We start from the raw sequence: 16,518 nt of genomic DNA, 5'->3' as shown, positions 1-16,518 counted from the left end.
AGTGAACCAAAGAAAAACATCCTTAAACACTTAAAACATTGGCGACATTTTTATTGCAGGTAGGTACAATGTAGATTTAACAAAAATCAGAAATAAAAGAGTTGGAAATTTACCTGGACCGACAATTAACACGAGGACTGTGAAAGGCACCAGAACAATAACAGTTGTCACAATCAGACAGCTTCTTCGCCTTAAAGGTGATGGTGGTAGCCCCATTTTGTCTTTTTGTTGTAGTTTTTTATTTGATAAATATTTTATTTTATTTTATTTCGTTTATTTTTTTTTTGTTTGTTAAAAATTCAAAAGATCTCCCGCCCAGCCCCGACTTTGAATGCAAAAAGATGTCGTGATGTCTTTTGTATTCTCAGAGTTGCGCTTGGTGGTTGAGGTTGGTGGTGATGTTGCTCCTTTCTTCAAGTTAGCTCAGGGGTGTCCTTATCTAGAAAAAAATGAAAAGAAAGGAAAGAAAAAAAATAAATTCAAGAAAACTAATTTGAGTGGATGTGAATTTGATTAATATGCATTTCAACATCATTATCATGAAGTGTGGTTTTGGAGACCAGGAAGGAGGGCACTAGCACTCTCTACACATCAGGAAATTAACTTTTCTGCGGTGTTTAATGATAAATTGCTAGTTTCACTTTAAATTTTAAGCTTTAGAAAAGAAAACGAAGGATTAAGTGAAGACTAACGACACGAAGTAAAATTATGTTAAAAAATAATACTCATACGCCACAGTGTATTTTAGTATTTTTGTTTTTACAAATGTGTGGGGTATGACTTTTAAGTAAATAAGGTTTAAGAAATATTAATTATGGGTTTTAACTGTGTTTGACTTCACTCAGTTTAAATATATGAACATAAATCAATTATTTTCGGTTAGTTTCGAGGGAATGATTTTGGCAGAACTGAGCATAATAAAAAACACTTGCTTTCGGAGATTTATCACACTTAACTTTAATTTTATTGGAAAATGGCAACAACAGTTGTATACCAGATCCTTTTGGTATATCCTCAACTATTTTGAATAATTATAAAAGTCACTTGTAGTTTCATTCATCAATTCGGTTTTTTTGAGTTTTTTAAAGAACAAATAAGACAGTTTTTTGATCTCAAAATATTATCAAGATCAAGACACTTAAAGAGCGCGTTCAAAACAAATAATAATTAAAAAGATTCATTAGTTTCTAAAAGGGTAAGGGGTGGAGATACTGATTTGGAGTTTCACTAACTTAGGAGCCCAAAAAGAACCCTAATTTCCCTCATCATCAGTTAATGAAATTATGAAACTTAATGTGTGGTGTTTACAATTGACGTCAAGCTGCTTGAGGGACTAGGGATTTTTGAAATAAGAACACTAAATTAGCACAAAAAGAGTCCATAATCACCCCATCATTAGAATTTCGAAATTCGATTGTGGTGTTTCCAGTTTTACGGACCTGATTCCGAATTGTAAATATGTTTTTATGTTATATCATTTACCGTTACAAATCAGATCGGTTTTAAAAAATGACGCTCTACTGTAGCTTATATAGAATACCCTGATTACTGATTATTGATTACTGATTACTGATAACTGATTACTGATTACTGAATACTGATTACTGATTACTGATTACTGATTACTGATTACTGATTATTGATTACTGTATACTAATTATTACTGAATACTGGTTACTGATTACTGATTACAGATTACTGATTACTGATTACTGATTACTGATTACTGATTACTGATTACTGATTACTGATTACTGATTATTGATTACTGTATACTAATTAATTATTACTGATTATTGATTACAGATTACTGAATACTGTTTTAAGTTTAAATTTTTAAATTTAGAAATGTTTACAAAAGTTAACTCGGGAATTCGGCAAAGGAGTCACTGAGGTTCTGATCCTTTTGTTTAAAAGCAGTTTTTTATGACATTTGTTAGACAAATCTACAGATCTAGACCCTCAATTATTTCTGTCATAAATTCAGACTAAAATTGGTGCAAATAAGGTTCCGGATATTTTTGCTTAGGGGATTAAGAAGGCATAATCATTTTTAACTTATTGGTATCCCAGGCTTTGAGAGCACTTTGCACCATATGTCTTAAACTATCGTTCCCTTTATTAATTAAATTATTTTTATAATAAATGTATAAACTTATTTGAATAGATCTACATTTAAATGTAAGCTTTTTTTGTTGAGCTAGTACTACTATTATTAAATTATGAAATCAGGAACATTATTTTAAAAATCTCAAAACGTCTTAGTGACAAGCTCAAGCTATATGGTGCTCTCTGTATTAATGTAAAAAACAACAGTGTGAGTATTGTTTTTTAATTCCTCAAAACTGCAATGAAATGGAGAGACATAGTGTGATAAAGCATTCTACATTCGTGCAGTACAGCTTAAGAATGAGTATCAGTAGAATCGAAGTGGTGCTTAACACACACAGATAATGAAAATTACAAAGCACTTCCCTACATCACGTGGTAGAATCTGGAATTGTGCACAAGTATTAGTCTTATGATTCAATAAAAGGAGCAAAAAGAGGGTGTGGTGTGGTAATAAATATCTTTTCTTTATCCGGTCCTCAAAAACTTATCTTAATTTTTTTTTGTAGTTGAAATCTTTTAAATTCATTTTTAGTATTTTTGTCAAATACAGGAATTGTTAAGACGCACTAAAGAATAAAAAAAAGAAGAAACTCCCCAAAAATTTCAATAAATCATTTCTCACAGTTTTCTTATACCTAAAACTTTCTTCTTATTCTTTTACGTAATCTTAAGGCTTCTTCGACTATAAATTAAATTGTTTGCAAAACCATTCAAATATCCTCCCATTTCCCTTTCCTTAAACAATAACACCAAAAAAATAAAATAAGAAAAAACTCTCAGTTATTTCAATGATTATTTTAATTCATAAGAAAATGTTATCTCAAGCAGAAATAGAGTTAAGCTAACGCTCGCTATGCAAGGCTATGTTATGAGAAAGCAAGAGAATTTTCCAGAGTTAAAAAAAAGAAAAGAATTTTGAGGTTGTAATATTATGGTGCGCATATTTTTCTGTAAACTTTGGAATTTTACTTGCTAAATTTTTTAAATTTTTAATGTCGGTACAAGCAAGAGTATAACAATATTATATATCTCTATAAGGATAGTATCTATGGTTAAAGTTGCATGTAGATGTACATCTTCTTCCATAATAATAGTAACACTTGAAGAATATCTCATGCAATTTTTCGGTAGGATTTTTAACCTGTTCCTTTATTTTATAGAAATGAACTTAACCCGAAGAATCCAGAAGATATCAGTTAAAAGTTACTTTAAGGAACAAATCAACTTAAATGAGAAAATCTAAAGCTCATCTACATGTCATCAAAATTAGATTTGATCTGCAAGACAGCTGCAGGAGGGTTACCTTCACATACAATCTCCAAAAAAAGTTAAAATTTTAGAAAAACTATAAAAAATAGGGTTCCTTTAGGGCAAAATCGAGGGTGGAAAAGACTTCAAATTGTTTAAACTTGAATAAATTTATTGGTAATGATTTGACAGATGTTTGTTCGTTACTTGGATGTGATAGTGTAATGCTTATGGGTCCCTTCTTTTAAGTGACCATATATGTTCAATTTTTGTAATGAATTTAATAATTTGAAAAAGTTCCGGCGAGATAACGACCCTTAATATTCTGTAACGTTAACTCAGCTTGGATTTTAGAGAAAGAAAGAAACTGTCGATTTTAAAGTCTTACAAAAAGTTAGAAATAATTTTTAACTAAGTACAATCATAGTTCGAAGCCAATATCTTTAATTTTTGCTATGACACTCGTACTCGTACGGACCTTTGATTTAGATTCTAAGGAATTTCAAACGTCAAGCAATGTCCAAATGTTCAATTCGACGAATAAGAATGATTTCAAGAGCTTCCAATAGGAAGTTAAAAATATATGTGGTATTCTCAAACACTATTCCTGAATTTCATCGAAAACCCACTCCACTGAACGTAAGATTGGTCAGAATATAGATATAAATCTTTTACCAAAACGAAACCTTAGAGAAAAGTCTCTAAAATGTGGTATTAAACTTCTCAAGATTACCTGTTTAGAATTTTCTTTAAAGAAGGAGAATTCATCTTATTAAATTAATGTAAGACTTTCCCAACTGAAAAACTGAAGAGTTTGTGTGTTTGTTTGTTTGAACGCTATAATCTCAGGAACTACTAATCCCATTCAAAAAATTATTTCAGTGTTAGATTGGGCATTTATTGGCTATACACTTAAACGAACGGAGAACTAATACAAATTGTTTAAATATCGGGGATTTTTTTCTCTTTGAAGAGCTTTCACTTCGTGTGCTAGGGAAACAGTTACATTTTTGTTAAAATAATGTATGATACAATTGTTCCCCTTAAATAGTTCTAAGCAAAACAATCAACAATCTATCTATCTTTTAAGGTTGGCTCACTATAACCTATCTTATCCTTATCAAATTTGGTTAAATAATTTTAAAATTAAAAAATAATCAAACATTAAGAACCATTATCATTTATTTTAGTCTTAATTAAAATTAAGTTTTGTTCCTAATATTGTGTCCATAGCTGTATATCACTACTCAAGCTTCCACAGCTTACGGGCAATAGCAAGGACATGCATCTCTACCTCCACACACATACTCATACCTTAAATAGCCCCTGCCCATTTAATTCTATGTGATTCGCTTTAGAAGAGCATTCAAATGTAAACTTTAGAAAGTTTAAGGATAAGGGAGAAAGTAAATTGACACGACATTATCTCTCATCTATGATGGCTATGATGGGGCGCTTGACATTGAAACGTTCGTTGTCATGTTAAAGATTTAAACTTAAAATCCATCTAATCAAAGAGCATAGAAGTTCATTGGAGGTTTTTCTATAAGTATGTACCTTAGCGTACCTAAGTACGAGTATAGATATTCTTTTGTAATTTTTTGTCCTTTTGTATATCCTGATGATACTGTGGGCTGTGAGTTGAGGGGGTAGCGGGGTTGGATATGTGCGCACCAGTTGGCAGTTTGATGAAATTATCTACCAATGAACGGAGAAATGCCTCAAGGTCAGAACTCAGAGAGGTTTGTGTTGATATTTTTTTGCAGCTTGAAGATTGATTGAAACAGAGGAGGACTCTTAGAGTGATGGGTATTTCATATAATAGATGGTCTATTTTCTGTTATAAGTAAGTAGACGAAGAGAAGAGAGGGTGTTTTGTAAGTGATTTCTTTGTTTATGGTATAACAAACTTTTAATGGGACAAATATTTATAATTAAGTATATTTGAAGTGGATTTGCTTTAACCATGCGGATAAGTAGTTTTAGTTTACATGTTTTGGAGACTAAAGATTTTTTGACAACCATATAATAATATTGAATTACCATCATCATGGGGCTTAATGTTGAAACAAGATAAATAAGTGGATTTTAAGAGCTGATTTAAGTTTTATTTACATGTATTTCATTTAAATACGCTTAAATAGTAACCAGCATTTTCATATAACTAAAGTATATTCGCTCGTTTTCAAGTATAAATCATAAATTAACATGATCCTTACAAGGGTGCAGCTGCGCATTTCCACAAGACAGATAAAATATAATCTTATGAGTGCGTAGGATACTGATAGAATAGGAACACAAGTGTAGGAAATGGTATTATATTTTTATCAGTATCTTATCTCATGTTCTTTAGATTTAAGTAGACATAAATAGTTGTAAGTAGGTTAAGAACAATTGAGTCGAAACAAACATTCACAAGAATGGAGACGTGTCTTTTATTTCTGTCCATAATTATTTTCAAGTATGTTCACATTTTTACAGAAAAAGTAGAAAATACTCAAGGTCAAATGCGAAATGAGTTCAAAATTATCACAATTTTGTATTAAAAAAAATTATAAAAAAAAACTCTTAACACATAAAAATAAAATAGTTTCTTGAATTTGTTTAATTTTATTGAAAATTCATATATTATTATTATTCCTTTATTCCTTTATTTCATTAATTTTTTTTTACAATTTGACAATCAAAATAATATATGAAAATGGCAAGATTGCCGTCTGCTAGAAAATAACATTTGCTTAATAGTTGGTAGGTTTTCGTTAGATTTCTTGTTAAAAAAAAATATAATTTGTTGTTTTACATTCGCAAAAAAAATATCTTTTGATAACTATTTATTTTTGCATTTAAGTTTACGTGTTTATAAATTCATATTATAAATTGTTTTAGAAATTTGTAAATTAATATTTTTCAGAAAACAACATTTAAAAAAAAAGTTTCTTCGATAATTTAAAAAGTGGTCACAGAACATGAAGACATTTGTATACCAAACGGCTCCGTTCATTACACCAAACATTTGTTCTTTAGAGAGTATTCTCTATGTTGAAAATAGAGCCATCGAAATTCTTGTAATATTGGACAAATAGCTATGAAATGGTTAATATCGTCAAGCTCATTTCTGTTACAATAATTGCAAAGGAGAGATAGATCTGACTGAATTTGATTAAAGTTCAATATTTCAACCCTTGCTCTGAAAATTGTTCCTATAGCTCCCGCAGAAAGTCCATTATTGAAATTATTTGTCGCATTAGTATTTAAGGTGTGGCTTAGACTTCTATATATTTCTCTTGTTGAATGATAATGCTCTATTTAGATGTTGAAGATATACATTTTCATCAACTTTTGCGATAATTCACTTCAAGAGAAACATTATGCAATCCGGCAAGTTGAGTCCATTCCTTAAATGGCGTTGCTTCTATTCGCAATTTTGAGTCGAATTAGGTAACCGAAATAATTTTTTGAAAAAGAGGCGTTGTATCAACTTAAATTCTTCAAAATAGGTGTGACCTAAGACAAGGAAGTTGCTTAGAAAAATCGGTATTAAGATCCTAAGTCTATGTTTTTGTTTGCGAGGAAGTTGGCTACATTATGATGAAAGCAAGTTTAGCTTCTTTACTATTAGGCTGAACATTTTATTGAAGCTACGGTTAGCAAACATCAACACTCCTAGATATTTAAATTTCTGTATTATTTCAATAAGGTGGTTGTTAAGAAATCACTTTTTTTCTCTCAACCTCCTACAACTCCGTGCCTCAAATATCATTGTCTTTGTTTTCTCTGAGTTTATTTTAAGGTCCCAGATATTGCAGTAAGTTTAAACCCTATTGATTTGTAGCTGGAGAGAAGATGGGTTATTCGCTGTCATAACCAAGTCATCCGCATAAAGAAGTACTTTTATACGAATATCAGAAAAATAAACTGCACAGGGTAAATTATCTAAAATATCATCAATGTAGAGGGCAGACAAGATTGGGGTGAGGATACATCCTTGGGGAACACCTGCAGTGGTTTGAAACTAATTTGAAACCTCGGCCCCACCGCAAACTGTAGCATAAGTTTTACATACAAATTTTTTCGTAGATATTTAGAAATGTTCCAGATATACCAAGAGAAGTTTATGTTTAAAAACGTTTCCGCAAAAAAAAAAAAGAGTTTATTTCTAAATTTGAAACGGTGTATTCGGACTTACACAACACAAAGGTCATGTTATTGAACGTTTCTGAATGATTAAAGAGCAAGTTATCCCCTTTTTGCAAACCTTGGATACGAAATGAATATGTGACTTTATACGAAGCGTGTCCACTTTTCGTCGTAAGCTGGAAGTTTTCGAAAAAGATATTGCTAAAAAAGAATTTATTCATTTTTCAACAATTCTTGAATATAAAAAGAAGAACTCTGAAGAAGAAGACTTTGCAGTACTTTCAAAAGCGAATTTGCTGTTAGATTAAAAGATTTTGCAGAAATTGGGAGGCTATCTCCATTCCTTAAATTGCTTAATGAAGTCACTGCAGTAGCAGAATGGACTGAAGTGGCTGCGAATTTATTCGATCTTTCAAAAGCTTTATTACAATTGGAATTAATTGACCTTCAAAAAGATTTTTCCCTGCAAATATTTAAAACTGCATTTACTGAAAAAATTTGAGGTTAGCATGTTCCAGAAACAAACCAAAATTGCAAAAACTTGCTATCAACTTGGATACTATATTTGGCTCGACATATATGTACATGCGAATCGTCTTTCTGGAAAATGAATTTTTTGAAGAACAAATATCGTTCGAGATTATCAGACTCCCACCTTGATGATACTCTTCGCATTTGCTGCTCCCCGCGTGAACTAAACTATTAAAAACTGACTCAACGCCATCGTTATAATTTTTTTAATATTATAGTTACTTAAATGAAGCAAAATAAAAACTACAAAACTTCATAAATTTTTTTGTGACTGGACTAAATATAAGTCCCCATACTACTTTTTTTTCAAAAACGAAAATTCGAATTTTCTTAAAACCACTAGATTTTTTGTCTTCTTTTAATTAATAAAAAATATGTTTGCATTGCCCCAGAAGGGCAATCCCAATAGAACCGTTACTCTAAGTTACTCTTCTAAGTTTGCTCAAGAACTAATCAACCGATCTCAATAACTTCCTCTTTCAGCACAAGATATTTAACTGTCTCAACAATTTTTGATTTATAAAAAAAAAATGTATAAATCAGTTTTTTCAAAATTCGATATCCTGAAAATGGGTCATCATTTTATATAAAACGTATGTATGTACGAGTATATACGAAGGATTTAGTCTGCAACGCAAGAGGCTAAAAGCGTATTGACCTGTGTAACTCGTACAGTTAGAAAGTACGAAATGGTACAAGCTTGTCAGATATGGAAGGTCAATTAACTTTTGTCAGTGGTCAGGGAAGCTCTGTGACAAACTATAGTCTCGTAGGCAACGAATGGAATGAGCATATGATTGTTATGCTCTTGCTTATATAAATTCTGCAGGTCAGCTCTTTTCTATAGAGGTAGAAGTATGAGTTTTCAACCAGGCAGACGGCAGTAAAGCCATGCTTTTTGTTTTTTGTTTGTAAACTTTATAAAAAATTCTAATTAACGTTATCAAAATAAAAACCACTCTAACCACCACGTATGTATATTAATAAGCTCTAAATAACTGCATTCAAAAAATATTTGCAAACTAAAATTGAAAAATTAAAGTTTATTTGAGAAATCAAATGGCAATTCAATTATTGAATACAAACTTTATTGGTATAGGTACATTTTGCAATCTTAAAATACAAGAAATATTTTTTTGGATACATGAACAAGTTTGTGCCACCCATTTTTATTTTTAATTGTTCTTAGCATTTTTAAATAACCACATCTTTTTGAAAATTGAGTTTTAGCTATCAAAATTCTTAAACTTTTAAAAAATATTTATATTTTACCACCCATAAGCTCTAGTTGAAAATTATACTTATTTGAATCCGTACAGAGATGGACTTAAACCAATTTAAAATTAAACATAGGGATTTTATTGATCATTCATTACGGGACACACTGAATATGAAACTTGTGTGGTTTCAGCATTCCGTAGTCAGTTAAATCTCAATTTTTTTTAATAAAAATTTTATTTATTTCAAATGGATATTGCTATAAAGAATACGAATAAATAAAAGTTGATTCAACTACTTATAACGTTCCTAATCATATCTAAAAATGATGTTAAACACGGTGAACCACTCGTTCATCATTAATTTAATTATTTCCAATCATTTAAAGGATGCTTCGTCTTGTTGAAATTAGAAATGTTTAAGACTATTTGGTCTGTATTTCTAGGCACTTAAAGTGTGTCGCCTCATAACTAAAATTAAAATAAATGACGTTTCAGCACCTTTCAAAATTGTCCGTAAAATGGAGCTCAGTTATTTTATATAAATGGGAAAGTAACCATAATAATCTTCAATACATATTTGCAAGTTTTCGCAGACATGTTTTTTATTGCTCCTTGAGGAGATGCTTTAAAAAAGTAATGGAAGTTTAGTTCGTAGGTATTTTTACAAATTGTAAATGTAAGCTTTATTTTGTGGAGGTTAGCATTAAAAATTCATCATCGCAAAATTTTAAACAATTAAGCAAAGTATTGAAGCTATTTTTAGCAATTAACTAAGCTTAAAGGTGATTTAGCTTTCTCAAAACTATTTATACTCTTACTATCTCTTAACAATTCGCTAACATTAAAATAACGGAGAGGCTACTTTAACTTTTAGCGCTTTGCATCTGTCATTATCCTAGAAAAAATGTCGTATATAAGAGCAGTAAATGGAATGGTCCAGTTCCAGTCTACGTTGGAAATTCAAATCAATAGGTCCGTTTAAATTTGTTTGCTTTGTATAATTTAACGAACTGTCACTTTTTAGACCTGTTGAGAGGCCAGTTTCTTAATAAAAGAGGAATTAACAACTTCCTAGTTAGCAAAATGAAAAGGGAAGTTCAAATTTTAGAGTCGCTTTTTAAATTTGATACATTTTATAAATATTATAAAATTGTTACTTAGTAAAATGTAGCCCCTTATTAATAATTTCTTTAAAATAATGTGCTATTATGTTCATAGCAGACAAGTCATACAAGAAAATTCTTTTAAATCCAACTAAGTTGATTTGAAGCCTAACAATTTCCTCCTCAGAACTCAACTCTAACAGAGGTCAACTATTTACATCAACCTTAGAACCAAGAAAATTATGACAACCCTGTTGGTTGGTGACCCAAACTTAAGCTTCCATAAAATTACCTACTCATAATATGACATAGCGTCAGTTCAAAACAAAGTTCCAGAACCTATCCACCACGTTAATACGGCAACAAAACGTCCAACCGACTACGCGACGACTACGACTCTCGATTCAAGTAGATAATGTCATTCGCAAAAAATATAGTTATGTAGTTACTTTTCCACAAAGTGCTTCTGTTCGGTGGAGCGGTGGCATGGTGGCACGGCGCGTTTCAATTCCATGACCCATGAAAAGGGTTTTTGTTTTTGTGTGTTTTAATGTTTTTAACTTAACTTGCCAAGAGGGTATTCTTAACGACGATGACGTTAAACATTCTATACTTCTCTGCACGTCAGCTATGTATGTTTTTGGATTGAATCCAATTAGATTTAAGAAATAAACACACTTTATGTAGAAAAAAAAATTAAGAAATTGGATTTTCCTTACAATTTAAGAGTTCAGAAATAAAGGGGATTAGTTAATTTGCTTAGTGTCATCATGAAATCGCCCAAGCACTTAGAGGTCAGTTAAAGCTTTCATTGGTTTTCATCATTGAAGATTTTGCTTTAAAATTTAAAAGCGATTAAGAAAGTTAAATTTGTTGTTTGGTGTCAAAATCAAGTTAGTTGGTTCTATTTAATTTTTTTTCCACAGCTGATCTTTGATTTTACAATTCCATCTGTCAGTTTTGATTTCAATTATCAAATCTAACCTTAATTGGCCAATTGCAGTTTTCATTGATTATCATCATTCGGCCAGTTTATATCTCAAAGTTCTCTGAGATTTCTGTATTCTCAGAAATATATGTACTACATAAATAAAATCTCTCATACAAATTTTCTAATCTAAAAATAAAATTTGTATGATATGTTTTCTCAAAAATTCTCTATCTCCCAATTAAAAAATAAAGAAAAGAAATGCAAAGCTAATTTGATTACTAGGTGAGCATGAATTTTGAATTCTGTTTATAATTCATTTTCTAGCTCTGTCAAACCCCTACGAGAAAATTCTCAGAAATCTTAGAAATATAAACTGGCCAATTAAAACTTTGACAGCTCATTGAAAACGTTTGTTATAGTAAAATTTCCTGATTGTGAATCCACCATCAAAATTTTCTGACAGAAATATGTTTTGGAACTGTATAAAATTGAAACACAAATCAGTGGAACGCCGAGTTTCATTTTTTTGAAAAAAATTAAACCAAGTGTTCGAAAAATTGATTTCGGTCAGGAAAATGTCACTTCAAAAAGAAATGGCTTTTAATCCTGTTCCTTTATCGCTTAAGAGACTTTAAGCAAAAACAGAAAATAATAACTATGTATGTAAAACATGGAATTGTAAACAGACAGTTAAACAAATATTGACATTTTATAGTTACATGCGTCAAAAGTCGGTGTTTTGCTTTTGAGCCCCACTTCACTCTTTTTTGCTACATAATGCATGAATAGTTTTCTATAGAGCAATCAAAACTCTTGAAATTGACTTAACAAATGCATGATGACTTCTACGCCAGAAAAAAACGAAACTTTGAAACGTGTGCAAATGACACCGACTCACGACACACGACAACAAAACGCACTGCGATGCCACTCTTGAATTGCTCATGGATTGGGGGGAGTCCACATACACTTGAACCAGCATCAAGGACAATTGTTCGTTCGTCATGCATTTATTTAGATACGTTTTATCCTTTGCACAAACATAAAATCCTGTCGGATGCCAACGACTACAACGACAACGACTACGACGATGAGTACCTAGTATACACTTAATCCAGTGCTGACATCATTTTCGAGAAAATTCAAATGCAGTCATAGCCTAACCTAGCCCCATCATCCAACCACCAAAACATGCTTGGCTGGCTGGATGAATGGCATGACATGGCATGGGATGGTACGGCATCGTATGGAAAGTTGGAATGATGAGTAGGATGAGGTATGGTTTGGTGTGTGGCATGTGTGAGCTGTGAGATATTGTTGTCGGGTCATGACTGGACCCTGTCATTGTGGTGCCCTAGGGAGAGGTGTGATGATGACTTTGTCCGGCCCTAAAGTTAAAATTTATGACAGTGACAACTTTTCCAACTGAAATGTTATGTGGAAAGGAGTATATCCTCCAGTCTCTGGGTATGGAGGACTTGAAAAATAAGTTGAAAGTCCCTTTTTTTGTTTAGGTTGTTTAAATTAGGGAAACCGAAGTTTCATTCAACTAATTCTGAATATGACAGCTCAAAACTTTGTGTCAGAAGATTAAAGAGCAGTCCCTCTTAAATTTTCTCTCTTGAAAACTTAAACTTCTCTTGGATAATTGGACTAAAAACTTAAGCTTGTTTGCATCAAAATTACTCATAACAAGTTGACATCTCGGAAAAGAGAGAGAAATTGCGCGTCATATTAAAACCTGAAATGAAAATTAAAACCTCTTATGCAACTTCAAATCAAACACACCTGATGCTAACTTTAGCTCTGCTAACTTTAGCTCTGAATGTCAAACGTAACGTTGCCCTACTCGAGAACTAGTTTTTCTCTCTTTTTGAACAGGTTTGTATTTCCTATGAATAAATTAATTGATTAAACCTGCCCATGTGCTATGTCCATTAATATATTTAATCATTTGTTGTTAGTTCTAGTGACTAAGCACAAATTAATACGAGGTTGGAGATCAACAAGTCTTAGTTTGTTTGTGGTAATAAATCTATTACAAGCATCTTCCCACGGTTTCTCGTTAAATAATTATTATTTTTTCACTGAAGCGTGTGCAATTGATGCAAAAAGTGTAAACAACAAACAAATCACAATAAAGCTTCCCAAATAAGTTGAGTTTTGTTTCATTATGGCAATTGAACGAAGATTATATCTGTTGATTAAGTGTAATTAGTACAGATCTTGAGATCTCGAAGAGTCCGTAAGCATGTTTCACCCACGATATATGAATATATCTATGCCTTGGCTTGGCGACTCAAAGTCTTACTTGATGAAAGGCTATTGCGTTTACACGCTGAGCCCAACGAATTCCCATTTTACTACATTTATACTTGCATAGTGCACATAAATATATTGGATAAGGTAGCGCAAATTATTCACCATACCGGAAGGTGAATTAAAGTGTTTGCAAATGGCGTTTTAAGTGAATCAAATTTGACATTTGTAAACTTGAATTCTATATTTTCTGAACAAAAAAGGAATGTTGAGCCATATTCCGCAAAACACAGATTTTTTTCTACTCGCTGTTAGCGACGAATTGAATTACCCTTTTCTTCAAATTTTACTCAACAATGATCTTTCACACAAAAACGGAACAAGAGTGGTATAATGTTAAGGTTATGTTTCGCGCGAACAATTTATTTGTTGCAGTGTGGATGGTATGTGGAACGCGAATATAGTTTGACAGTTCGTAGCTACCAAGCTGTTTTTATAAAATGTTTCCTGTTTCAAAGAACAACATTTTATTATCCTAACAATAGTGTCAATTGGTTTCTTATAATTTAAAGGTGTTTTGGTTGAAATTGACTTTTTGAAAAGTGGAAAATCACGTTTGTTCGTCCATTGGTTTATTCGTTGTTCGCTCTCATGTGCAAGGCCCTTTACTCAATATAATTGTTTGTATTTAAAAATAAATAAGTTGGCGCAATAGTCCCTTGAGAGCTAGGGCCAAGTGACTTCTCAGGAATAAAGGGGACCTACAGTTTTATGCCGAATCCAAACAGCATATTTTAGAAAGCACTTTTATTGATAAGAATTGCTCTTGGAGGATTTGATAAGTCCTCATAAAAGCAGTAACAGTAAAAAAAAAAATAATTCAAAAACGAAATTGGATGTTTAGTTTTTCGTCACCTTGTAAAAACACAAGTGCTGCAAATTAGCTTTGATACAAATAACTAGATTAAGAAACGACGAGGAGTGCTCATCAGATTGTGCATTCAGATGCAAGGCGTAGATAGTGTGTCTATCCATTAACCTTCCTTGTCTTCGTACAGTGGATCGAAAGTACATAAAGTTGGTCCTTAAACCCACACAAAACATTTAGAACAGCTCCCAAAAAACATTGAACGTTGTTGAAACCTTAAGGCAATTTTTATAAATAAGCTTGATCATAGACTTTCAAGCCCATACATTGGGATTGGAAAATTTTCATTTTCATAAACATTTTTTTCATAATCTTCAAACTTTAAATAATTTACACTTTTTCGAGTATTACTTTTTGATGAAAAAGGTTTTAGAAACATTTTTAAAAAAATAACAAAAATTAAAAGTCACCAATTAATTAGAAATTCAAAAGATTACGACCATATTATAACAATCAATTGATCGGAATCTTCTGAGAGGGTTCATGTACATGTATTTTGTTATGGTTTTTCTTTAGTTTGACAGTTGGGAATGTCAAACAGTGTTAAAAGCAATAATAGTTTAAATTTAACTTAAGATCGTTAAATATCAGAACAATGCTTTTTAATTTTATGAATTTTATGTTGTTTAGTGATTGAGCTTATTTCTGGTTAAATATGTACATTCGTCAATAAGCAATTTTATTACTGAAATATTTGAATTTAATGTTTGGAGATTTAAAAGGACCATTTCAATATTTGCCGTGATTTGAGATATTTTAATTTAGTTCAAATCAAAATATTAAATATCTTTCAAAAATCAGTATTTTTTTGACTTTTGTTTATATTTGAAGTTCTCAAGCTTTATGAAAAAACACTATACAAGCCTACTAGCCTGGGAACTAAATTAAGAAAATCTGATGTGTATAAAGGAAAACGTTCATTCCAGTTTCACTCAGATTCAAGCCCACTGTACTTTATCGTATGTAAAGATATATCATGCCATGCTATACGCAACTTCAAGAAACGTCTCTATCAGATGCGTGCAGCAACGTCATGGGAACGATGAAGATGATGATGTTCGCTGTGTACACTGATTCAGTCTTCAATGTGAAAATAAGAAACATAATTAGTGAGAATTTAATTTGCAACGAAGCGTTAAATAGACTCTGAACGAAAAAAAATAGGTAACCTTTCTATAAGTAAAGTGTAGGAGGCAAATAGGTGATAACGATGCTAAATAAGTTAAAGATGAAGATAATAACATTTTCTGCTAAAATGTGTAGAATATGAAGATATTGCAATATATTCACGACTCCAAGGACAAATAATTTATGATGATTAAATATTGAATAAGAAAAATAACAACTTTGGTACACAAAAACATGAAATCACATAGAAATGGATTAATATTGACAGTTTTATTTTAGTAAAAATATGACCTTAATAAATCAAATTGTAACTTTAATATGACCTCTTAAGCGAAACATTTTAAACTTATCACAAAATTGGACTGATTTTGAATTTTTTTAATTAAACAAACTAAATAACATGGCTTGTCTTGGAAATGCTAATAATTTCATCCAACTGAAGTCATATTCATAAACATTTATTAACATCTCATAAAAACAAATTAAACCATCACAATAATTCTCTTTAAAATGTAAAATGTATACCTTCAAAAACTGGCATTCTTTTCAAATCCTTTTCCCCACAAAACAACAAAAAAAATACCGTTCAGATCCTGGAAAAATGTCCGTGACATGTCTCAAGATATTTTTTACTTAAAAGCCAAAAAGTCATTTCAACCAATTACCAACTACACGTCCATAACACATTAAACGAAAAACGGTTCCTTCTTCTTATTCTAAAAAGAAGAAGTTTTCTTCAATTTAGTTTTCGTTTCGTTCCGTTTTGTGTCAGATTGTGACATAAAATCATATAAAAAACTAATTTTGCCCCCGAGACCGAGACCAGGACCTGAGATGCAACATTTTGATGTACTGTTGCCTTTGGTCCTCTTGAGAATATCTCTACCTATAGAAAACCTTAAATCGATTCGTAAAATTTTT

At 31.3% G+C, this 16,518-nt stretch overlaps 1 protein-coding gene across 1 annotated transcript in view; it reads right to left on the bottom strand.

The window, feature by feature from the left end:
• Nucleotides 1–16,518, bottom strand: part of LOC129949057 (alpha-1,3-mannosyl-glycoprotein 4-beta-N-acetylglucosaminyltransferase B) — a 119,520-nt gene that overhangs the window by 39,545 nt on the left and 63,457 nt on the right. The window contains exon 3 of the mRNA XM_056060265.1: nt 114–439. Coding sequence (XP_055916240.1) covers nt 114–216 — 103 coding nt within the window. The 5' untranslated portion in view covers nt 217–439. The remainder of the gene's footprint in view (nt 1–113; nt 440–16,518) is intronic.

The sequence above is a fragment of the Eupeodes corollae genome, chromosome 3 (assembly GCF_945859685.1).
Source record: "Eupeodes corollae chromosome 3, idEupCoro1.1, whole genome shotgun sequence".
NCBI classification, from domain to species: domain Eukaryota; kingdom Metazoa; phylum Arthropoda; class Insecta; order Diptera; family Syrphidae; genus Eupeodes; species Eupeodes corollae.
The sequence above is the reverse complement of the archived record's forward strand: the minus strand, read 5'-3'. Positions and strand labels throughout refer to the sequence as shown.